Source organism: Anopheles maculipalpis, chromosome 3RL, assembly GCF_943734695.1.
Source record: "Anopheles maculipalpis chromosome 3RL, idAnoMacuDA_375_x, whole genome shotgun sequence".
Taxonomy (NCBI): domain Eukaryota; kingdom Metazoa; phylum Arthropoda; class Insecta; order Diptera; family Culicidae; genus Anopheles; species Anopheles maculipalpis.
In genome coordinates this window covers 58,205,455-58,230,176 of record NC_064872.1, presented here as the reverse complement: position 1 = coordinate 58,230,176, position 24,722 = coordinate 58,205,455, and the positions used below count along the sequence as shown (strand labels likewise).

Genomic DNA, 24,722 nt, shown 5'->3' with positions numbered 1-24,722 from the left:
GGAGGTGTTTGGGGAGTTTTGACAAATGCGCATAAATCAACCAACCAAGTGCAGCAGTTTGCAAGCAGTTGATGATTTTGATACGACCAACACACAAGCGCCTGTGTATCACACAAAGAATAAGCGAACGTATTGCATCGCTCCACATCTTCTTGCTGTGAGCAGCATTAAATTCCACCAGTCGCAACCATTCCCTTCCCACAGGAAACACACCACGAGTGGTGATGGTTTGTAATCTCACCGCGCTGACAAAACGTTGCGCCGGATTGTGAGGACGGTGGATGGTGGCTGCGTGTGCAAGTACTTCCTGCCTACCTTAACTGCCAGCAGCTAGCTGCTTCTCGCGGCAAAACCAAGTACGCGTCATACCGCTCATAGTCGGTCGTTGGTTGTATGCTGTCATGTTCAATTTCCCAATAGACGCGCAGGAAGAGAGAGAGACCACACTCGTCTTTAAATTTTTATTTCTTATCTACCTTACGTTGTCCTCATCTCTGGCGATGCTGCAGTGGTGCTTGCTGGTACACGGGTATTTTATTCGTACGTATCTTATCTCTACCATTTGATGTTTCCTTTTTTTTTTTTTGTCGTTCGTCTACTTTTTTTTCACCGCGCACATCCTCCAACACAGAGGTAATAGCACTAGACAATGGCGTGTAGTCTAAGTATCTGGGTTCTCTTTTTCTATTCGTCCCTGTGCATAACCGGTGTCTTGTCGGGTCTTATCTTATCTAGCGATGCTGTTGTGCAGTGCATACCCGGGAACACGTTGTTAATACGCACCCTCCTGCAGATAGAGATCTCGTGAGTCTGGAGCATGTGTCTCCCGTGGTGTACGGGTATGGGTACCAATTTTTCATTGGGCGCCCAACGAAGACTTCTGGAAGCCCTGCAGGAAATAGTGTTTGGGGGGGACGAGCCAGCTGCTCGCACCAGAACGGTGAAAAAGAAAGGAAATTGAATTAAAGCACAGCAATCTTTCTGCAATCATGTGCAAAGGGTATTCGCATGGTAAATTATTTCATTAAAATTCCCCACCGAGCAGAGACGTGGAGCACTGCATGTTAGCATTCTTTGGATGTAAGTGAAATTGAAAGGATGAAATAAATCAACATTTTACGCACGGTTTGATTCGTTATTTTGTACAACACCCTGCAAAAGGTTCTAAATTCCTAGAAATACACATAAAAAGTCAACTTCAATGGTGCATTGCCAATCTCTGTACGTTAATTCCTAGAACCTCCTAGAAGAAGATGCTATAACGATGTCGGTTATTAAGCATTGATCGAACATGATTTAATAGATCCAATCGAAACTTAACCGTTTCAATTTTTAATTTAAGTTCAAAAAAATCTTCGTGGCCTTTAACGAACACTTGGGAGATCCTAAGCGAAGGTTATATATTTTTTTAGTTGGACTTGTTCCATAATATATCATGAAAATATTGTATATCCTGCCTTGAAATCTATTCCAGTTTCTATCGAATTCCAACACAAACCGTAATAATAAAACATTCCAAATTTCTTTTGAATTATCTCTGTAATCTTGAGTTAATTATTTAAAGTTAAGAAAACCTTGAACCACACAACACTAAAGTGTGTTGCAAAAGCATAACCTTTCCATCAATCGAATACGGAGGATCGAAATGGGCAATAATGTTCGAATTGCCTCGATTAAAAAAGATTTATTTCTATCGCAAGGAGCCCAAATCTTCTGCAAGTTATCAGCAGAAGATAACCTCAAAAAGTGCGTACATGTTAAGGCTCTTCATCAAATTAATTGCACCAAACATTCGTTCGTCATTCTCTTCTCTCTGTCTTTCATTCTTTAAAGAGCTTTAATCTAGTAAGATTAGGACTTTCCTTTCAGTTGTGGTTCAACAATAAAACTTTTTTTTTCCCTCCGCACGGTACCATCACATCCCGAGATTTGTGCCACTCCGGGTAAATGTAGGTCATTTGCTGGGTTTGCGGTCACAAGATATTCATATTGCACCAATTTCCCGGAGTTACAGATTCCCAAAAACTGACCGACACTTTATTAAGAAATAATTGAGAACGGTCGAAGCGCACAACCTAACTATGGAACGGAAAGTTGGTTCGGGAAACAAATCCCTTTCCTCCCTGATTCAGACTGTGGCATTAATCACCGACGAACGACTCGGTTTTCATTCCCTTTCGCACGGGGTGTACAAAAACTACAGAACAGGACAGTCCCATCTCTCCCCGCTGTCGGCATCCTTCTCAATCACGAACGCTTCACGGCCATTACTACTCGTCGCTGTCCCAACGTAACCCAATGTGGGAAGGAGTCGTTGCCTTTCAAGGACATGAAGCAGTTGTATTTTCTCTCTCTTTTTTTTTTGTTCTTCCACATCCTCACATACAACAGCTCATTTAATTTAATCAGCTCAAATCGGTTGATCCAGCACGGAAAGCTAACGCCAGTGGAACGCTCGCTATCCATCTTAAACACCGCACCTGTAGACACCGGTGCGTAGAAGATTAGGCAGAGAAGCTTGCGGAAAAGACCGGCACGTGGATACACGCACACACACGCACGTATGTGCCTTATCGTACGAAGACTAACAACGGAAAGGCGATACATTTTCATACATTATTCATTTTCATTTTCACCAAAGCATCACGGGGGAAATGCGTTACTCGAAAGCATGCCTGCAGTTTGGTTTAGTTCGAAGACCACGATCGGATGATGTGTTCTTTCGCCCTAAGATAGGGTGCAACGGATTGACACGACGGTAGGGGAAGTGGATCGTGTTTAAGGATGTTACCAAGGTACGCGTAAATCTCGTCGTCGTACGCGAAGATAGAGTGGTGCCGTGAGTTTAATTTGATTTTCGTTCGCTCAAACTCGGGCCAACTAGCGGGTTGGTGGTATGGGTGTATCGAGGTTGGTTTTTCAGTAAATGTTCCAAGACAAAGTAGAGTGATTTACCAGATAAATCAGTTAAACAATTTCCCAAAATCTTTGTGTTGAGGAAGTAAATTTAATACTTGACTCTTTAACGCAATATTCAAACAGTATGATGGTGTTTGTTTAATAGTTTTATGACAATCGGTTATTATTGTTATTTGACATCGAAACTTTTATCGGTACAAAAATGACACACAGTTTGATGTACTTATTGGCTATCTATAAATAAATTTAAATTATGGTCTAGTTGTTTTTGGCAAATATTGTGTTAATTACTCGAATATTTTACGAGATCTGAAGGATAAAACTTATTAATCAGCAAAATGAATATATTTTCAGCAATACACATAAAAATCTTCTGGTCTTAATGTTGTCCTGTCTGGTCTCTCAAAATATTACAATATTTGTGGTGTAGAAATAATTCAAATTTTTACTGCAATACTCCATTTACAAACGTAAAAATTAGGCATCAGACATTGTTCGGTTAGATACAAACTAATAGCAAAAACAGATACATCCATTAACTCCAATCAAAGTGTATTGAAAAGTAGATCGTGAACAGTCTGCATCGATAGGACAGTAAAACTTTCAGAATAATTCTACATTTTCCAGGAATTCTACAACTCTAGACGGGATACATTTTCTGGTAGGCACTTGTTGATCACGAACCACACAAGTAAAGGTCCCAATAGGATTCTACGAAAAAAAGGGAACCTCCACTGAAGAGTGAGCTTGGAAGCTGTACGAAGGCGTCATGATTGAAAAACGATACTTGTTTGCTAATGACCGATTCAATGACAACAGGGTAGAAATATATTCCAGAAACATGGAACTTCACAAATTAGTCGTCTAGACCCTGGATCAGATGCACTTTCACAATTCGCAGAAGGCAATAGCTTCTAACCAATTTGATTTGTATCCTGAACATTGTGCTAGTATCAAAGTTTTAGTTCCGGAACCTTTGAAAGAATTGTTGATTGACTTCTTCTTGGCTTAACGACCTCTAAGGTCACGCCGGCCATCAAATGGCTTACTAGACTCGGAGGTAATAGCACAGAGGTAATTGATAATTGACTACGGTATCCATTTATTTAGAATTCGGTATTCTACTTCACACAGCACCGCTTGAGCTTCTTGTTTGTTGTAAACAGCATTAAAAACTACCGAGAAAATTATCCGCCACAGCCAACGCTGTAAGGAAGTTAATAAAAACAATTGCAAAAAAGATCCTTGCAGGCAGGACTACAATAGTCATGTTATGTGTTTATACATTGTTCCCTGTCGTTTGAGCTGAATATTTTATTTCTATGACAAACCAATCCCAAAATGTAATCTATTTTGACCAAGTAGTTATTAATTTTGGCACGCTTTTGTCAAAATTCATTGACATGGATTGCATTCTTCTATTTTTAAATAAAATAAGGACTTGAGGAACCCCAAAAATAATCGCAAAAAAACCCCAATTTCGATGGTATGGCTAATGAGCGATTGTTAAATCGACGACATTTGCATACGTGTTTAAGATTGTAAGCGTATGTGTCTGCGTCTGTGCATTAAATAAAGCTGCTGGCAGTCGTATCAAGGAAGGCAGTCATTCTCCTCGTCTGTTGAAGGGAAGAAAAAAGCAAACCCTACACAACAAAAAGCTTTTTTGCCTCCATTTTGCTTTTCCCACACGCCCGTACCACACGGGTCGTTTGCTTTTCTGATTATGTGGATTTTCATCTTTCCTTCGCTGTGAGCGAAAAGAAATACAGTACCACAAAACACAGCACAGAGCACACACACACACAACAACAAAAAAAAGTCGGTACGACATTTTGTCTCGAGGGAAATTGAAGAGATGTCCCTTTGCTTTACCACCCCTAGCAGCCCGCCCCTCATTCGCTATTGATCGTGCTTGTTGATCTTTTACCGTCTCACACACCCACACAGCATCCCCGTTGTCGAAAGATTAGTCAAACGTAGGCTGATTTTTTGTTTGTTTATTTTTTCCCCAGCGTTTCTCTCACATGAAGCAGCAAACAAAAGACAAATCCTCGAAACAGGGGATGGATTCGATTTTTTTTTTTTTTTGGAATTTGTTCTGTTTGTGTTTGAGATTGCTGCTTTAATTTCATCGAACGCATTTTTGGTCGTTTTGTTTGCTGTATTTAATTCTTTCATATTTACCATTGCGTGCCTCGCGTTGGTTACCTCGTTGCCTACCCTCAGAATACGCATTTTAGCCACAGCGGGTTTAGATCAAGGATTTATGAGCTAATTTCAAATTTAGCGCGTTTAAATACGCGCGAGTCATCTTACGCGCACAGCAAACAACGACATTACCAGAAGAAAAAAAATGTAAATAATGAAACAATACCAAACTTTCGCTGGCACTTATTTACTCGCCCTGTCTCCGCTACGTACAGGAAGTGAGCGATATTGGCGAGCCGTGACTATTTATTTCCAAAGCCTCCAAAAAACTCTTCAAACCGTGCAACCTTCCTTTCCACCCAGGACACTGAAACTTTGGAATGATATGGGGATAATTTATGCAGGTCACCGAACCGAACAACTTTGTCTGTTGCAGTGTCCTGGGAAGTGAAAAAGTTTCCATGTTGGGGGAGCCCTTTTTTTTTGGGGGATCTATTCCATTCTTCTTCAGCTTTCGGATCATCTGCTTACATTTTACCATCAGCGTGTGGAGCGAACCCTGTACACCACTTAATCTTTGTTCCAACCTCAAAAATTCGCACACACTCGGACGCAAGGCTCGCATTTGTTCATCCAATTTAATCCTTATTTTAATGAGGCAAATAACTGGCTGATACAATACTCGGGAGCGGGCCAACGAGGAATGGTGCTGTGATTGGAAGCCATTTTTAGAAATGGAATATTGAAATAGTTTTGCGGGTAGGATTAAATCCAAGTGTCATTAAATTTGATCACTTTCACAGGGGTGTTTGTGTGTTTTTAATTATATCAAAAATCATTAACATTCAGGGATCGTTCTATCGTGATGAGCAGAAGCTTTCGACCCGTCAGATAACGTCTCATGGAATAGAACGCGCATCGGATACCCTATCGGGCTTGGCTAAGTAAAAAGTAATCTAGTATTTTATATTAGAATGAGAAATTTGCTGGCAAAACGATGGATATCAAGAAAATGTCAATCAATAAGAGTTTTTTAACGAAATGAACAGATTTGAAAATAGTAAATTTAATCCATTCTCATCGTTTTTTATTATTCTTCCAAATACGTGAATCCCTTACAATATCAGTAGGATATGTGTCACTCTCCTTCTATTCAATTTAAAAATAATAATAATAATATTCTCAAGTATTTTGCAATTCAGTAAAAGGTTGTGGTAAGAAAAAAGAACACTTCAAAAGCTATTCGATGAAACATTTATTATAAAAAAGGTTATATAAATGAGCTCTGTAGAATCGTTAATGTCAAGAGAATCGACAGCGAAAATGGCTGTTCTAGCGACAGACATCCTTATAAAACTTTAGATATTGGTGCTTATTTTCCACAAATCTGTCGAAATAGCATACATCTACCATGCTCTTGTGTCAATTTGACTTAAAAATAAAGAGACAAGAAACCGCAACACAATTTCTTTAATATTTAAATAAAACTTACGACAATACCGCCGTCCTTCTTGAAGTAATAAATAGAAAGATTACATAGTCAATAAGGTTGGGGCGGCCCGGTGGTGTATGGTAGGACCTGGGATCAAATCTCATCCGGACCATCCTCACGTAGTTAGAGGACTGACTATGCAACTACGTGGTATCGTATCAGGAAGTTTATTAAGCCATTCGATGGCCGGCGTGACCTAAGAAGGTCGTTAAGCCAAGAAGAAGAGTCAATAAGGGTATGAAAGTAATGAAAATTTAACTAAAAAGTAGTTAAATCTACTTAAACAACCTTCGACGAGTTTTAAAAATTGACATTGATTGCTACAAAATTTAAAATTAAAGTGACGGTGTACAAAAAGCCTTTGGAGAAACCAGACTCGTCATCCCACTTTAAGAAACCTTCAACTCTTCTACATAACGTTGCCACCAAGCTTTAAAGAAATCCTAATGTCCCATTCTCCCTACACTAGCTCCTCCTGTCCTCTTTGAAGCAGAGGATACAATGTTGCTTACCCATGTTTGTCTGAGCTGGTGAAAATGTCACCCATTCACAGTTGACAAATGAAGCGTATATTAATGAAACGTGAAGCGAGCTTTTACGTTCGCTGGGACGGTGGTTTCGTAGAAAAACGAAACCATCTACAAACACTTTCAAACTATTCAACCCAGACCCATTCGCCTGACTGACACAGCACACATCACGGGCTGCCCGAGTGTGACATAATGCTCATTAAAATTGTAAATTCACTGTTTGGCCCACCATCCCGCGGGGCTCTATGCCGCATCTTAGCCGTTGGGTAGTTTTGTCTTTTGGTGGTGAGAAAGCGTCAAGTGGGCAACCCTTCACTTCAAACGGAGCAACAAACGGAAGTACGTGGCACCATAATGTCCATCCGTACACAGCTGTGGTTTCGGTTCTGACGGTTCGTTAAAGACTCTACCGAATCTAATCCCAAACTTTGCATATTATCATCGCGTTACGGACGGTTACAAATCCACTGCTGTTAAGGCTTCATTATGAATACTTTTATTCGAAGAAAAGTGAGAGCTCCATTTCGAACGGATCCACGTCTAAGCTGCACACGACAGCTGTATTCATTGGAGCGATTTCGAGATGATTTTTCTGCAAATAATGATGAGCTTAATTGCACCACGCCAGAGTGCTCGTACATTGTACGACCACAAAAAGAAAATCCATGTTGCCCATCTTTACGATGGGTCATTGAAAAGCGATTTCCAAGCGCTCGCCTGAGTGGATGAGACATTTTAAAAACTGCAATCCTTCCCACGAGCCAGTAGTAAAGAGTTTTACGAGCACGAAGGTTGGAAAATCGCCACCAAACCATTTGAAAGTCTTCGGTCGAGTAGAAATCCCCAAACGACACTCGGGAACTCTCTTTTGTACTTGACACTGTCGCTGTTATAGCTACCCGTCTATAAACCCGCAAAAAAGAAGGTGTCGCGAACAGGAAATCTTCACCCATCGACAATCATCGTCTGTGGGCGGTGCACTCTACAATGGTGTGACCGAATGAAGGGGACACTGTGACATCTCAACACAATAAAATCACATTGTAAAAATTTCCACAGTGTGCGCGTAAGGTAAGAATGGTCTCGGTGGAATCGATCGATAAAAATTTCATCTCAACACCAACCCCACTATCAATAACGGAAGAATTCGCACTTAACTCGCGGTATGAAATGGGTCGGCTGTCGCCAGAGAACGTAAATTCTGGGCACGATTTGTGACAGACTGGCTCCATCGTAACCGTACTCCAATGTAAGCAATTTTTATTAGTTATTATCGGCATTCATTATCTGCCATTTGCTGGATGGGGAATAAACTCACACAAGCATCCGTACACACAGACACACACTTGGACAGCATCGCAACAGGGCATCGATATTTGATCGATTCCATCGAGACATCCCATCAACGAAAGGCTCCCACTAATGTCAAGCTACACCACCGAGAGCAGACAACTCCCGCGAGTGCTTTTCCAATGCACGTGGAGTTGGTTTACCCCTAGGAACATTTCGCATCTCACTCGTGAACATTCCCAAATCGTAAATAATGTCAATAAATTCGACGGCACTGCACAGAAGTTTCGCTTTCTACGGGCTAGATTCACATCCACATCGTCGAATGGATGCTGAAGGGAACGAAATTGTACCAGGAATAGATTTATGGCACGTGTATGTGGTATTGGCAACTGTCAGTTAGAAATCAATATAGACCAACAGTCCACCACCATCACAGCAGATAAATGAGCCAACGGCAATGAATAGAGGCCACCATCCTGCCATCCATTTTGAAAGATGCAATTCAATTCTAAAAGCTCCCTCCATTCGCTCCATACCAATGGCTTTGATCTTTGCCACAGCCTAAGTGCTTGCGGTTGTTGTGAAGCAAAAAGGAATCCGAACAAAGTTCAAACGTACGATAGATGTACAAGGTGGATTACTGCTATCCTCGTTCGTCGATCGATTGACAGTCACCGGCCGTCCGAGCTTTTCATCAATTAATTGTATTGTTCTATTGCCGAGTGTTAATTAGTCGAGCAGATATGGGGCAACATCTTAACAAACGTACGGCGACGTTCGTGCTACACCACCTCACCCATACATTCCCGTATGCCTCGAAGGATAAATAATCGAATGACAGGCAAATGTTGGACAAAATTGCACTTGGTGAAGGTGCATTCCATTGACCCGAACACAATTGAATTGTAGCGTTGCGATGCATGACTTACTTACCGTCATCCGTGTGAATTCACTCTAATGTCCTTAGCTCCACAGCTTTGTGGCACCATTTGCTCGTCCCTCGTTGTGCTTTAGTGATTGTAGTGAAGTGCTGCAATGATAGATAGAAATTTATTTTAGTTACAGTTGTGTGGAGATAGTAATTACTTACAGGCTGTCACTTTACTAAGGTAGCTAACGAACAAAATCTGTACGACTTACAATCGAATTCAATCAAAACAAACGCACCTTTGTATTGGCCAACACTAATTGGAGATGATGCACGATGAAATTAACTCTTCTTATCGAGCATGCTAGAGTCTGTAGTGAATAGATAAACGATCCTGCACCATGCTCACCATGTCCTTGCAATGAATACTTTCAAAATTTGGAGTTTTTGAGTAGCAATCAAACCTCCACCTATTCCACTAGAGATGTTCGAAGAGTTAGTCTTCTTTCCGCCATGTTTTTAAATGTATCGATACGGTAGAGTCCACACATTACGCTCTAAGTGCACTCAACCATCGCTTCCGAATCTCTCTCATTCCCTCACACGTTATCTAGCTGTCATGATCTTTTCTCTATTTCTCTCTATCAATCTAAGCGACTATCACTGATCTATCACTGATTTAAGTAGAGCGCGCCATGTAACCTCTAACAACAGAACATCGCTCTTCTACTAAGCAGTTTACTCATTGGAATTACTTTCTCACCTTCACAGGACTACATTACGGTGTATGATGGGTACACGACTCGAGACCCAATCATACTGAAGATTTGTGGCGGTGGTCAAGCAATACCGCAAGCCATTTCGAGCGGGCCAGAACTGTTGGTAGAGTTTACCACATCACCGTACGGTACCTTCAACACACCACAAACCAGTGGTCATTCACTGCACGGCTTCCAGCTTGAAGTAAGTGTACCACACACATACAATAAGAGACATTTCGTAGTTTTAAGTACATCATTTAAACCCTTCTTACAGGTCTCGGTACGCTTTGTGGACATCCAGACACCGACGTACGCGAAAAGCAAGCGTATATGTGAGTTTTGGCTCCGAGGTACCGGGCACGGTGTTCTGCAGAACCCATTACATTCACTTGCTCCCAACACAACCTGCCTCTATCATCTGCAAGTAAGGAGATGGATTTTAAATACTTAGATAAATAGTAGCTTGATTAAATTTTCTTTCGGATTTTCTCTTAGGGTACTGAAGCTCGAGCACTAGACGCCATTAACATTCCACGTCGCTCGGGTGCATTGTCCACCTCTCCGACTCGCTTCAAAGTATGGATATCGGTGATGAAGTTCGAACTAGCGCCTGAGTTCGGTGCCACCGAGGAACAGCTGCTACAGTACCAAAGGACTGAGGACTGCAGTGGTATGCTGAGGATATGGGATGGACCTCTACGAGAGGTCCCCATTTGTAAAGATATCGACTGGTAAGAAGAGTCTTCATCACCAAGACGAATTCGCCTTAAACTGCTGCTCAACTTTCCGTAAATTCCAGTCTCACCACCGATAAAGATGGAACGCAACGGAGCAGCATACGGTTCGGTGCCAACACGACCAACATCATCGCACGGTACTGTCGAGGATCCGTGCCGCGATCCTGCGATCACGGAATACTCAACATGACCAGCTCACGCCCTTGCACTCTATCCGAGAGTTACGTCTCCAGCAGTGACTTTGTGACGCTGGAGTTAAAAACATCCGATTCAACCGTACTTCGACCGCTGCAGTTTGCACTGCGCTATGAATTCGTCGATCTACTACAGGACGGTACAGCTATCGGTGGGGAAAATGAGTGCAATCGACGCTTTGCCAGCAGTCAGATGGAACGCAAAGGACCACATCCCGTGCGGAGCGTACGCAACATATTCCTTTTCGGTCGGGGTGGAGCCAAACATTTACAGTAAGTACATATCCTCCACTATAAGGTGATGCGAAGTGACGTCTGGTTTTCTTTTCAAAACAACAGCTGTATTTATCGCTTCGAAGCTCAGCGTGGTGAACGCGTTCGCATCGAGATCAATCGTGCCATGACCGGTTATCGTACCTGTGATTCACGCGTCGATCCTGACACTGGTCGATCGTACTGCTTCGGCGATAGTACGGCACGGGTCGAGATTTTTGAACGACCCTGGCACGAATCGATTCTCTTCCCAAGAGGCTGTATCTGCAATTCGACCAACAACTCCTATCTACCGATCGTATTTACATCCACCGGCCGGGAGGTTGAGATACACTTCAGTGCAGCCAACATGACCAATGGAGACGATCCGGATTCGCTTAACTTTGAGGCATCGTACGAGTTTGTAAAGGGTCCAATGATGTGTAAGGATGTGCGACGTAAGAACGCCATTACCGGTGTAGTTAGTCTGTCCTCGGGCGATGTAAGTATGAAGACATCGCTATCTAGTTATGAAATAGTACATGTTATCGGTCCTGCTTTCAGATTGAATGTCGTAACCGTCCGTGGCTGATAGAACCATCCTACGATCGGTATCTCTACATACGGCTTAAAGGGCTCTTCCTGCGTAAATTCAATCCTGCGACGCCACTTGCATACAACGCTAGCTTTAGTGCCGTGACACCGATACGCTGTTACACTAAATCACGTGTTATCATAACCAATGGCGAAGGCATATCGGTAACCGCTTGCCCATTGCCCGAAGAGACCAAACATCGGCACGTGGTCGAGGTGTTCAGTGCTGGTTGGGGTCGAAAACATCCGTTCTTCGGCGCGGAAGCATCACGGGTCGTTTCGGTGGAATTTCTCAATCCAGATGAAGGTGGCCATTATGCGTTCAGCTGGCTAGAGCTAACGAAGCGATCTTCGGCAAGTTATGGTAGGTGATACGAGAAGCTTGTAAAGAATCACCTAGTTACCAATGTTCTCTATCTATTTTGTGAAGCTTTAGTACAAGAAGAATGTCCCTATCTTTGTCCGGATCTGAATGCTTGCGTCAATGCTTCTATCTGGTGTGATGGTATCGAGCAGTGTCCTTCGGGTGAGGATGAAGCGTTCACACACTGTTCGGCGCTGTTACGACTACCGGCCGAGATACTGGCAGGACTGAGCGTTCTTCTGCTGGTGATATGCTGTGGACTGTTTGGATATCTATACAGGTACTAACATAATTCTTATAACTTTCTTTTCTTAAACCTTATTTGAATGTGATTGCGCTAACTCAATCATTGTTTTGTAGAAAAATCAAACGAAACTGTCGACGGACGAGCGTTCTCCAGACGCGCCTGAAATCGCTCAGCTCGATGGATACGGCCGTGTTCGAGGACAAGGAGGTGATTTGCTGACAAAACGACAATTCTGTACGGTACGTTGAGATCGATCGCGTCACCACGGTCTGACCGCGTCATCGAGCAACGCTACCAGAAGCCGTACAGAATTGTCTTCCCAAGCAACCATACCAAACCGACGACATGCCAAATGCACGCCAAACGCACGGCGGCACCAGTGAGCAGCAGCAGCAGGAAAATGATGGACTGAGCAATACTAGCAGCAACGTATCGTGTACTACTTTTCTACTCTCGGCACTCACCACCACCACTACAAATACTACTAATGCTACTACTACGTCATTGTGGAGTAGAAGAGCATTGCTAGTGAGAATGCCACTACACCACTACAAGCTGCTAGTGGAGAGTGCGCTGAGCAACTACTAACTAAATAACTATACTAACTCGTAGCGGATGTAGCTGAATAGCAGAGTAACTAATCATTACTACTTTAGGAACAAATACAAGGGCGCAACAGACGTCCCATCTCTGTTAGTCATTCTGATTCTACAATTTTACTAGACCAGTAGTTGAATAAAAAAAGATGATGGAAAAGTCAAGATCAGAACGGGGAACTGGAGGGGTGTTAATCAAAACCAAACACAACTGTCCCAAAATGTCAAAAGACGAGAGCGAAACAAACATCTGACATCTACAAGAAGGACCTCCTATAGCGTGGAAGAGATCACAAACTACTATGTACTACGTTTTAGTATTACTTCTAGTAAACGATACAAATCAAACAAAACAATTATTATGTTATCATTGATAGCTGAAGTGTTAAAGAGGCGCAAGATGATGGTAACGGCGAGGCGGTAGGCTTCAATACTACCTTTTGAAAAGAGTGAAATCAAAACAAACTAATGTCCTTTTAAGTAAATTATTGACAGATCCCTGCTCCAGACTATGTCAAGATATTTTTTTATTCCACTACAGTACAATCATTTGTACGATCCAGCTCGATAGAACTATCATTGTTTCACAAGTTCCCTAACGAATTCTTTCCTCAAGATTCCTCATTCCTGATACATCCACCCAATCAACCTCTTAACTACAACACAATCCGCAGTCTTTGCAGAGCTTTTTTAATGGAAGAGTATTAAAGGACAGCAGCATAAGCGGAAGATCCACTTTTGTGTGTGTGTGGATGTCCACAAGTTCTTGCCTCAATTCTATGGAGGAGGATTTAGCGAAGGCGAAAGAATATTATTAGCGAATGGAAGTGTATAGGATTTATTAGCAAAATGGTTACACAGAGCAGCAGAAATGCGATAGAAAGGTTACATTTAAAGAAACCGAAATTATCGGCCATCAAAAATCGGATATGGACTTGTTCATTATTAATTGAAATTGAATTGAATTATATCTAATCAGCCGATTGAATCGAATGGACATGTGTAAAGAGAAAATTAAATGAAAAAAAGAAGAAATAAGGAAACAAAGCTCTTAAAAGGAAGCAGGATAGGAAAAAAAAACGAATTAAATCAAACAAAACTTAAAGAGAAAACAAAATGATATTACAAAGATCAAGAATGGGAGAGAATTTTAAAACTTACATTAAACGTATAGAATACAATGCATCGCAGTCGTAAAACATTAAAATGATATTAATTAACAAAACCGACGTGAGCACACACATTTCCTTCACTCTCTCGTCTCGTTCAGACAAAAAAAAACGAGAGTAGTGTATGTGACAAAAAAAGTTAAAAGATCAATACTTTTCGAAGAGAAATATCTTAGCGATACTTAAAAAAAACCACAAAGTTTCATAATTAATAGGTCTGTTGAACGGTTTGGATTCGAATTGTTAGTCATACCTTCCACGGGACGAACGAGTTACGTAGATGACTAGTTTATTGATGATGATAGAGAAGCCACACGGCAGAAGAACAGACACACCTTTCTTCCTTCCCAAAGAATTAAGACGATTAAGACGATTGTTGTTCGCCAGTTGTCTTCAGTGAGCGATTTTTTGCAACTTTAAAATAAAAAGGACCAAAACTAATGCTATAAAAATTGGGCTTACGCTAACCGATGCCCTCAAAGAACGCTGGCTGGATGGATGACGTTGGATCTCTGTACATAGATGAGAATGAGACAGATGAGTGGAGGGCCTGTCCCTATTTTTCTTGTTGTTGGTTTTTCTTGGAGAGGGAGAGAGTACTGCTCCACGACTAACGACTAACGAGTGGGATGTCCCAAAAGCTCACAACAGGACAAACTGCAGCAGCATACGATTATACGTTTAGTTAGGGTTAGTTTTCGTCATACTGTCAGCGAAACCACGGGTTGAGCTGTCGTAATGGTTAGTCAATTTCCAATGGCGGCAGCTTACAATTATTCATTGACGTGTTCAAAACGAATCATAGAGAAGCCGATGTAGAAGGAATGGTTTAAAAATCACATTAAAAACTGCCAACACTTTGCGCCGGCCACCGGTGTAGGAAATGCCACGTTCTGTAGGCACACACAAACACGCGAAAGGCCCAAATTAACCCTCGAAACTGCCAAAATGCGTTCGATTTTGATACGCCGAAAGATCTTTATTATAGGTTGATAAGCAGATGTCCGGAAGCATCTATTGTCTACATTGGAGTTGTCATTCAGTTACAGGTTTAAGATGCTAACCACCGTACTGTTCCCATCATGAAGAAACCCATAAAATCCGCGAAATCCGCATACAGTCGCGAAATCGTACGCAAGTTACGACCACTTCTTGGTGACGAATGTCGAAATTTAACACTTAACACAACCAAAACTGCCAAAATTTGTGGGGTAAATTAATCAAAGCATCAATCCTTTTTAGTTGGTGTTTTAAAATGATTTTTTTTCAATGATTTTTGCTCTAATAATATTAGTAAAAACACGCTGCAGAAGAACACAACACGTGACAGAAAGGGGGAAAACACAACTTCAAGGTTAGTAAAAAATTAAATTAAAGTTTATAGCACTAATACAACTCTCTGTCGTGGAGGTTGAGGGTCCTGTTTCCATAGTCAGATGTAAAAGAAATTGTAAAACCTAATTCACAACAAAAACACACACCTACACAAACACCTGTTAGTGAATGCAAAGAAAGCAAGAAAGGATAACGCCTGGATAGAAACACTTGTTAAATCTGATGCAAGAATAGGGAAAGCAACCAAACTTATCATTCGCGTTTGTGAACCCTTTGCTGAGTTGAATAGCTAATTTTAAAACTTCCATCGGATGTAAATAGATTGGAGGGATGTGATCGGTTCGAATCAGTAGTAAATCATGTTTGAAGCCGTAAAAGAAAAAAAACTATGCAAAAAGATCCTTCTCTGCTCCACACAAGCATCGATTTCCAGCGATAAAGCACTCAATCGTCACTGTCCTCTGAAACAGAAGCCATGAAGGTAGGAGAAATTGAAATAGAAAAACGGATATACAATTTATTCTCATTACAAAAATTTGCCAAAACAAAGTAGAATGACAACAAAAAGACAAACAAATCCTCTTGAGATTCATAGCAATAGATATACGCACCATGCTCGCATCACAGATTTTTCTCTACCAAAAAAAAAAGTTGTAAAATAGTAACAATTGAAATAAGAAAACAAAAAACACAAAATCTTTTGCAATAGAAAAAAAAACAGTTACAAAGTAGAAGAAAACAAAACGATCGCTTATTACGACAAAAAAAAATCAAAAAGCACCGTATAAAAAACAAGAGCTATGATAAAACTGGAAAATAAAACAAGATAAATGACTCCCAAAAACAAACAACAAAACAAAACCAAATAAAAACAGCAGTTGCACTTTTCTCAAATCTGATTCACCTGTCTCGATAGAAGAGGGCAAAAGAAAAATAAATAAGCAAGACGAATCCAAGACTTCATGACAATAAAAACGAGGGGTAGCGGACGGAGAGTGTATGGGACAGGGGACTAAGGGTGGTGTCGATTAGGACAGAGAACATTTGTTGTAAAATCGCGAAGAGAGCAAGTAGAAGAAAATAAACTGGAAAACAAGCGTTAGTGCGAATGTGTAGCAAGCCGGTAAGTGCAATAGTAAACTGGAAAACGGTAGATTTGTAATGCCAGAAAGTAAAAGAGAGTACAGAAAGTGAGAAAAAAAAAGTAGTAAAAGCAGAAACAAGAAAACGATGAAAGTAAAACAAGAGAGTACTTAATGTGGAGTGAAAACAGCGAAGCGAAGAAACAAACAACTCACGACAAACAGACAAAAGAAGACATGTCAAATGCAGCTACGAATGTTCCTTTCATTGTTTCTTCAGTTTTTAGTGGATACTACCTCTCGTATAATGGATGGAATAGAAAAAAAAAACATTTAATTAAAACCTACAAAACTACATCCAATCACTGAGCATGTATGAGACAAGAAGCAAAAAAAAAGCAAAAGGTGGAAAATGGATGTAGAAAGAAAATGTTTGTACGTTTGTTTTCCGTCTTGGTTTTGTTATCTTGTTAATTTGCATACAATGCAGTAAAAAAATTAAGACACATGGAATTTAAGATAATCTCTCTTAATGATATAATGTTTAGAAAAAAAAAAGAAACGAAGGTCACATTAGCGAACGGGCAAGAAACCGCGATACCAAATTAATTGCCGTGTTTGTATAAACAACACATACAGACACATACACTAACACAAAACAGTTGAAGAAAATTATCGAAATGCATATTTAAAACGAAACAAACCGATTCAAAACTAGAAGAATTTGATGGTGGCCGAAGTTGTCGGTCACATTAGTGCGCTAATGTGGTGAAGAAAGCTAAATAAGTGATCCTAGGTATTCACGACGGGACTGTAGGAATGTTTAGAGAATGGAAAACAGAAGAAATTTAATGAAAAAAATTGTAAGAAAGAAAAAGAACTTTACTCCGCTAACAATAGCAATTTCAATGAAATTTAAAAATGAACAAAGAGAAAAGAGATAAAAACAAACCAGATCATGAAATGAGACAAAAACAATGCGAGAAAAAAAACGAAAAAAAAGAACATAAGAAATAAAACAACTCAACCATATCATTGAATTTCAAAAGAATCGTAATTGGAAACGCGTATAGCGCGATGTGCGTGAAGGCTCATGGGGAATTAGTGTTGCTGGTTGTACTTCTTTATTTCATTTGACTTATCTTAGGCTGTTTGGTAACGATATGAGATAGACACCGAGTGAGACTGTGCATAAAGTATCATCCAGCGTATGTTTCATCCAAACTCCGCTATTCACAAGGGTTGTCCAATAATTTTACAGGAATAACATGATAGAACCCGTGCTTCTTGGAAATGCATGCTGCTAATGTGATGTCATCTGAGAATGTTGCTGGTAAGCTATTCGAATGTCCTAAGGCTAGTGTATTGCCAGTATTTCACATGGCAGGGCTGGGTGTGGAATTAAATCAGGACCGTTCCTACATGACAACTACCGACTATCTGAAACTACTATTTATCAGTCTTGAGTCGATGCAAAAAGAAATCCTCTTCCCTGATAATAAAAGAATACACTCGTGTACTAGTATGCTTTTCTGGAGAATGCTTAAACGCCAGTTACTTACTTACTTATCAGGCATCACCTACCAATCGCGATTTTGGCCTGATGTAGAAATCCACGCCTCTATTCACTGCCTAGCGCCGTTGTCTGCCAATTCAATGTCCAGGCGGATGCGTCAATGCCATCGCTATATCTCTACTTGGGTATACCATTTTCGTGACATGATGAGCCCACTAGATAATTTCGAGCCTGATTCGCTATACGATGATAAGATAATCATACAGGTCGTAGAGTTCGCCATTGTAGTGGCTCCCCAATGTCCTTCCAAACACACAAGAGAACAAAAATGCTTTTGAACATCGTCCTCTCGAACGCGGCTGAGAGAATTTTGTTAGTTGAGGATAATATTCCTTTTCCAGGGCGATTCCTCAAGTTGTAGTATGGCCGGCCAGTGCAACGCAAATTCCGAATTCGGAGGTCCTAAGCGGAATGGAAATTGAGCGCCCAGAAATTATATTGAATCTGGCAACCTGGGGGATCTTTGTGGATTCCGAGGCCCCTTACCTTATAGAAAATGGTCCTCACAATTTCTCTCTCCTAATGTCGGATGGCCCTCTTTAATGCATGATTGAAGAGAAGACAGGCAAGCCCACCTCTGAAAGATTTCCAAATGAAAAGCTTAGCCTCTCTAAGCTTCAACCGTGTCTATGATGTCTTCCCTGACTTAATTACTAGATCACGCCGGCCATCTAATGGCTAGCTAGAATTGTTGATACCAAGTAGTTGGATATTCGATCCTCGATGTCCTCCTATGATTTCATATGCAACTATAAAATTGATGAATTGATGGACGGCTAAATAAAATATATGATTGGCAGGAGAGTTACTTTCATAGCATTCTAAAATTGATTGATACCATTGTCCTATCAGTGCTACTCAGCGGAGGAGCTTCCTGTAAGCGAACTGAGCGGCCGCTTGGGAATCCTGACTAGAAAGGAGCCTTGAGCTGAAGCCCAAAACGAATTGTTTGTTCTACATACTTGTGTATCTGATGAATGGGGCCTCGATTGGTGGCTCGTTGAAGGTGTTTCATAGCAAAGCCCTTGTATTGGGTAAAACCCTTGTGTTGGCAGAACAAATTGTTCCACGATAAACTGAATCGAACTTAAAGATAAATGACTATGCTGACTTACCTCAGATCGTACGGTGTTGCACATCGCTCGGACAAATTTCGGCTTCATTAGCTTCATTCAAACAATTCTCGGCGATGCTTATATTAGGCTTCACATTCTCACTTCCAGTTTTCCCTTTTTATTACACTCGTATTACCTCACTTCTTCCTTATCAACATTCGTCGCAAACTTCCTCACCCACACAGTGACCTCCTCACAGAGGGAGAGAGCGAAAGAAAGTAACCGAATGGATAGATGGACACAGGATGATGACAACTAAATGGGAAGCTTTTGCATACGCCTATTTTAGGTCGAAACCACTGAATAGTTACGATGGAAAATAAAGGATTTTTTTTCAGAAGAATGGTGAAATTATTCCCCGAATACGTGTTTTTCTCTGTGAAAAGCTTTATCGAATTTACCAGCACTTCCATTTCTCTCCGCGACTTCTTAGCGGCCGTTTTAAGTTTATCAGTTCGATTCGTTGGGATCCATGCCATTCCTGTTCCTGCCGTTGCTTATGCTCTAACTGCTCGGAGCCATCATTTCGGTATGTCGGAATTTATTTTGTTTTTTTGTTTCTTTTCGTTTGTGTTTTTTTTTACATAATCAACAATCTATTCCGTTGGATCACTAAATCGGAAAACGTATGAGGTTAGTCATATTTTGTGTTGTATAATTGTAACAGACAGTTTGCCAAATTCACTTACCTACTATAAACCTTCGAATTGCAACCAATCCCATCGTCTTCCTGGTTGCCAAACGATTTTTTAACAAACTGAAATAAGAAAATGCAAAATGTTAGTTTATACATCCAGATAATGAGCGGCAACAGAGGTAAAACGTACCACTGGGTTGAGCATGATCTCCTCGTCCATCTTAAGAATTTGTTTGTTCAGCCCCATCACTAAGCCTATTTGTTGCTGCACCATTTCGAACACATCCTGGTCGTTGTACTCCTGTGGATCATCCTTAAACACGACCATGCCGTCCTTTTGATTGATCGTGGCAAATATCTCACCAGATTTGATCTGCAATAAAGTACGATTCATATGAGTATCTTCCCTCACATTTCCTCGCCCTCGTTCATCTAATCACGCACCATATTGAGAATATATTTCTCCGCTTCGGCCGGTCCGCTCAGCTGCACCCGACTAGCCACATCGGCCAGCGACAGTGTCAGGAACGTTTTCGTCAACCGCTGGATGTTCTTCTTGTACAGCGATGAGACGACCTGCTTAACCAAGCCCATGTTTGTGTCCCGCTGGAACGTATCCCGAAACTTGTTCACCACATTTCGCACCTCATCCGGGGACGAAGTGTTGTACGCGCTGGACAAATCATGATACGCGTGGCTGAGCGGCTTCATAAACCGCGTAATCACCTGCGACGAGTACTTCGGTATGGGTAGCACCTTGCCGTGCAGGATGAGCGACACCAGGATGTACTTCTTGTACGATTCGAGCATAATGTGCGACATCGCTAGGGCGGGCGTCGAGACGGCCACCTCGAAAAAGTACAGCGCCCGTTCGTAGTTCTTCACCGCCGTGTAAATCATCCCACCGTAGTAGTAGTACAGAAGGAAGTACTTCGTGTCCGCGTAGTTGTCGTCGGTGGTGGCGATCGTCGCAATGTCGCAGTCCAGCAGACGTATCGCGGGGTTGAACACCTTCGCGCACAGGCACAGCTGACATAGATCGGCGTGGATTGGTGTTAGCTGGTTGTTGTGCAGCCGTATCTTCTCCAGCGCCTGCACCAGCACGTGTATACCCTGGATGATGTGTTGTTTGTTTTTTACCAGCGCCGTCGTCAGGTGGTGGCAGAGTTCGAAATCTACAAGTACAATAAATACAGAACGTGTCTTCGTGTCTACTAAACCAGCCAAAAGGTAACCCTGGGATTAGTGATGAGAGCAATGGTTTCGATGCCGGAACTGGCTCCAATTCGGCTACAGATCTAAATGGAACCGGTTCCGTGGGTGCTGAGTCGTAGGAGCGGAACCGACTTCAGAGCTGTTGGTGCGGAACCGGTTTCGGCACCGGAACCATTTTTCCCATCAATCCAGGACTTATCTTCGTCTAATGGGAAGCTCCGGAGTACCTAAGGTAACCCTAGGATACCTTCAAAATGCGAAACTTACAAACTTGTGGTGCGAATCGCACTTGTTCCGCGTCGCAGGAGGTGATGAATTCCCGCATACTGCGTAACACGTTCTCTGTATCGTCGACATTCTGAGGGGAGAAGATTAAATGAGGATTCATAAGTCGGAAGCTCTGCCAAACGCCAACATCCAAACTTACACTCGAATCGTTAAACTTTGCCGATAGCACAAACAGGTATCCCAACGAGTGCTGCTGAATATCTAACGTTTCCATCACATTGTCCAGGATGTTGCCATTTTTCATCACCAGCTCAACCGAATCGATTAAATACACCAAAAGTTCGCGATAGTTGGCTGCAAAAATTTGTATACAAGCAAAAATATTACAAAAAAAAGCTCATTGTTTACATAATTTCGTCTTCATGCGGCTTACCTGCAGTACTCTGTGTGCGGACAAAATTAACAAAATACTCTAGCGGAGAGGCCATTGTTTACAACACGCAACGAGCCCGGATCTCAGGTCTCAGACGGATCTGTGCAACGTTGCAACCGAAGCGGTTAGGAACCGGACGTTTGATAGATATGCTTTTATGAAGAAACTGATGAAATAATCTGCACACGCTCGGTTCGTGTTCCTTTCTACCAGTTTCGTTTCAGCACCACCGCAGGGACATGACCGTGCCCTCTCTCTCGCTTTCTGCTTAGTACGGCAATGAACCAAAACTTCCGTCCCGGTTTCCGATACCGTATCGTGTTGCTGCTGCTAAGCAACGCTTGGATGCTGCCTGCACTTACTCCGCTGAAAGTGCACTTTAAAGAGTTGCTAGCGAACGGGGGCTCGAATTATCACAGAGCCTCAGTATTACCGAACAAGGATGCCTTTTTTACGCACAAACGATTTTGTGTCGGCAAAACGCGATTGTGTGTTTCCGAGCAAGAGTGGAAGAGAACAAATGTCAACAGTGTCATTGTGTCGGCGCGCCAAATGAGCCCTTTTTCTGTGCGATTTTGTTTGACACAAAATGGTACTTGAAAGAGGCTCAATAAAAAGAAATACATGGAAATTTTATATATATTGACTAAAATTGAGTGGAGAAAAGCTGATTTTTAAAGATTATTTATAAATTTGGAGCAAACTAAAATACATTCCAATAAAACAATAATTAATATTTTGTTCGCTTGACATCTGACCGTTTGGCAACACTGACGTGCGGCGGATGTCTAATAGCAATACCGGTTGTTTTGATTTGTTTACCATTTTTTCGTAAAGTTTCTGATAATAGGATAAAATCAAAGCTAGTCCCTCATCGATAACAGCAGCTGTTCAAAAAGTTTCTTCACGATTCGTGCAAATCAAGCATGTTTCTAAAGCCGGAAATAGATTTTCCCAACCGAAACGATCCTAACATGACCACATCGGTAAGATTTCTTTGCGCTAGTGTGTGTCGATTTTGTATTAATGCTGCTCTTAATATTTTAGAGCTACAATCGCGATATGACCACCAAAGAACATTACCAAAACGCTCCCGGAAGCAATAGCTGCAAGGAATCGAAGTACATTCCAGCTGGATGGAGAACAAAACCAACGATGGATGTTGTCGAACAAAACAACACTCTGTGTAAAAAGTATGCCTGTGGTGACTGTGGCTTAGTTATGTGCGATACACTGCAAGAAATCAAACAGCACATGATGGAGGAACATGGCTTAGTTAACCAGAAAAAGTATGCATTCCCTGTAATCGAAGACGAAGACGAACAGGAATTCTCTGCCCCGGGCACAGACACCTCCCCTAGCAGCATACCGTCAGCATCGTCTAGTACGTCGAGCAGTAAGAATCGATCTTCATCTCCCAGTGCATCATCCTGCGAAGAAGAGCCAAGCAAAACCGACTTGCTAAATCGAAAAAATACTCCACGAACAAGGAGAAAAAAAATTCAACCAGAAGGAAGTCCACCACCAAGCGAAGAAGATGAGCCGGAAGACGATTTTTTACAGTCGGTCACACTGAAATCACTGACCGAGAAGTTTCTGTACGAAAAACCGCACAAATGCTCCCGGAAAGGTTGCCAGTACAAATTCGCGTCGTTTGATATCCGTGATCAACATTTACGTTGCCACGCGGAAAGTGATTACATACCGGAATCGTCCGAGGGCAGCTCGAAAACGAGCGTTCCACGTAAACGGTTCAGCTTCAAGTGCAGCCAGTGTGACAATAAGTTTGATTCTTGGAAACCATGCCTGTTGCACGTGTGGCGGGAACATCAAATCGATCTGGGTATGTTGCGATGTCCTATGTGCGAAAAACGTTACGTCTACACGGTGCATGTGTTTAAGCACCTGCAAACGCACCGCCAAAGGAAAACGCTCGATGTTCCGTGCCGGGTGTGTGGTAAAAAGTTTCTCAACACATCACAACGCTCAGTACACGAGGCGTTGCATCGCAAAAAGGAGTCCCACGAGGAGGAAGATGAGCTGGAGGAGAACGAAAAACCACGCTGGTACTCGGAACGGAGGTGCGACATTTGCAAGCACATGTTTTCCAACTCGAAAATCCTGTCGAAGCACATCAAAACGGTACATTTGAAGATAAAACCGTTCGTGTGTAACGTTTGCGGGTATAAATGTGCCCGAAAAGCGACCTTAAACGTAAGGGTAGTCAAGCTGTTCGTTTGGCAGTATAATACATCTTAATACTTTTCTCCAACAGATTCACATCCGGCAGCATTCGGGGCTAAAACCGTTGGCCTGCAAAAGCTGCACCTTCCGGACGGCGGATCCAAGCGCACTCAGCTACCACGAACGGCGGCATCGGAACGAAAAAGCTTATCAGTGCAAAACTTGCGGCATTAGGCTGGTACAACCGAATGCCCTGCGCGGTCACATACAAACTCAACACCCTCAGGAGTACCAGCGGATGAAATGTACCCTTTGCGATTATGCATCGATTAATGCACAGAATTTAAAACGACACCAGGCGAATCATAAAGCCGGTTTGATAAAGACGAACGATGAAGATTCACAGATGGATTGTGATAACGATCGGCGGGAGCATAGCCATCGGGCGCAGCATGGTATGGGCGCAACGGGCAACGAACGACAGCCGGCCAATGCTCCGGAAATTTCGTTCGATTGCTTTCTACCGCTTGAGAGTGTTGATTCCGTGGTGCATGATACCGGTGGCATTACGATTCCGGCTGCAGTCGTTACCGTACCGGCAGCACTGTCGGAAGAGACGCAGTTCCCGATTTAAGAACGTTTATATTCTATACGCTTTGTGCATTTAAATTCAAACATTGAACCTTTGGAAACAGAACATCTCTATTTCCTTGTATGACTCAATAAAGAGCTGTTTGTAGATTAAGATCT

General features: G+C 41.9%; 4 protein-coding genes across 6 annotated transcripts in view; 2 read left to right on the top strand and 2 right to left on the bottom strand.

Annotated features, from left to right (window-relative positions):
* The window catches only part of LOC126561419 (uncharacterized), a 48,621-nt gene extending 35,738 nt beyond the window's left edge, over positions 1 to 12,883 (top strand). For both annotated transcript variants that reach the window (XM_050217552.1, XM_050217553.1), the window contains 8 exons: positions 10,025 to 10,216; positions 10,289 to 10,438; positions 10,510 to 10,745; positions 10,814 to 11,218; positions 11,285 to 11,699; positions 11,762 to 12,155; positions 12,222 to 12,435; positions 12,516 to 12,883. In XM_050217552.1, the coding sequence (XP_050073509.1) occupies positions 10,025 to 10,216; positions 10,289 to 10,438; positions 10,510 to 10,745; positions 10,814 to 11,218; positions 11,285 to 11,699; positions 11,762 to 12,155; positions 12,222 to 12,435; positions 12,516 to 12,621 (2,112 nt within the window). In that variant the 3' untranslated portion in view covers positions 12,622 to 12,883. The remainder of the gene's footprint in view (positions 1 to 10,024; positions 10,217 to 10,288; positions 10,439 to 10,509; positions 10,746 to 10,813; positions 11,219 to 11,284; positions 11,700 to 11,761; positions 12,156 to 12,221; positions 12,436 to 12,515) is intronic.
* A 6,810-nt stretch (positions 12,884 to 19,693) lies between these two features.
* The window catches only part of LOC126562266 (uncharacterized), a 472,552-nt gene continuing 467,523 nt past the window's right edge, over positions 19,694 to 24,722 (bottom strand). Inside the window, exon 3 of the mRNA XM_050218723.1 lies at positions 19,694 to 19,703. The gene's annotated coding sequence lies outside the window, so the exon portion shown is untranslated. The remainder of the gene's footprint in view (positions 19,704 to 24,722) is intronic.
* On the bottom strand, positions 19,800 to 21,860 carry LOC126562236 (COP9 signalosome complex subunit 3). 2 transcript variants are annotated; one of them, XM_050218683.1, is made up of 7 exons: positions 21,789 to 21,854; positions 21,555 to 21,709; positions 21,395 to 21,485; positions 20,357 to 21,087; positions 20,103 to 20,285; positions 19,965 to 20,032; positions 19,800 to 19,887 (listed from the first exon to the last, which is right to left on the bottom strand). In XM_050218683.1, the coding sequence occupies exons 1-7, from the start codon at positions 21,841 to 21,843 to the stop codon at positions 19,872 to 19,874; spliced, it is 1,299 nt and encodes a 432-aa protein (XP_050074640.1). In that variant the 5' UTR covers positions 21,844 to 21,854; the 3' UTR covers positions 19,800 to 19,871. The 2 variants fall into 2 exon arrangements, with proteins under 2 accessions (XP_050074640.1, XP_050074639.1); XM_050218682.1 differs by having other exon boundaries at positions 21,395 to 21,709; positions 21,789 to 21,860.
* On the top strand, positions 22,763 to 24,607 carry LOC126560830 (RB-associated KRAB zinc finger protein). Its single transcript, XM_050216779.1, has 3 exons — positions 22,763 to 22,774; positions 22,836 to 24,002; positions 24,064 to 24,607. The coding sequence occupies exons 1-3, from the start codon at positions 22,763 to 22,765 to the stop codon at positions 24,604 to 24,606; spliced, it is 1,722 nt and encodes a 573-aa protein (XP_050072736.1). The 3' UTR covers position 24,607.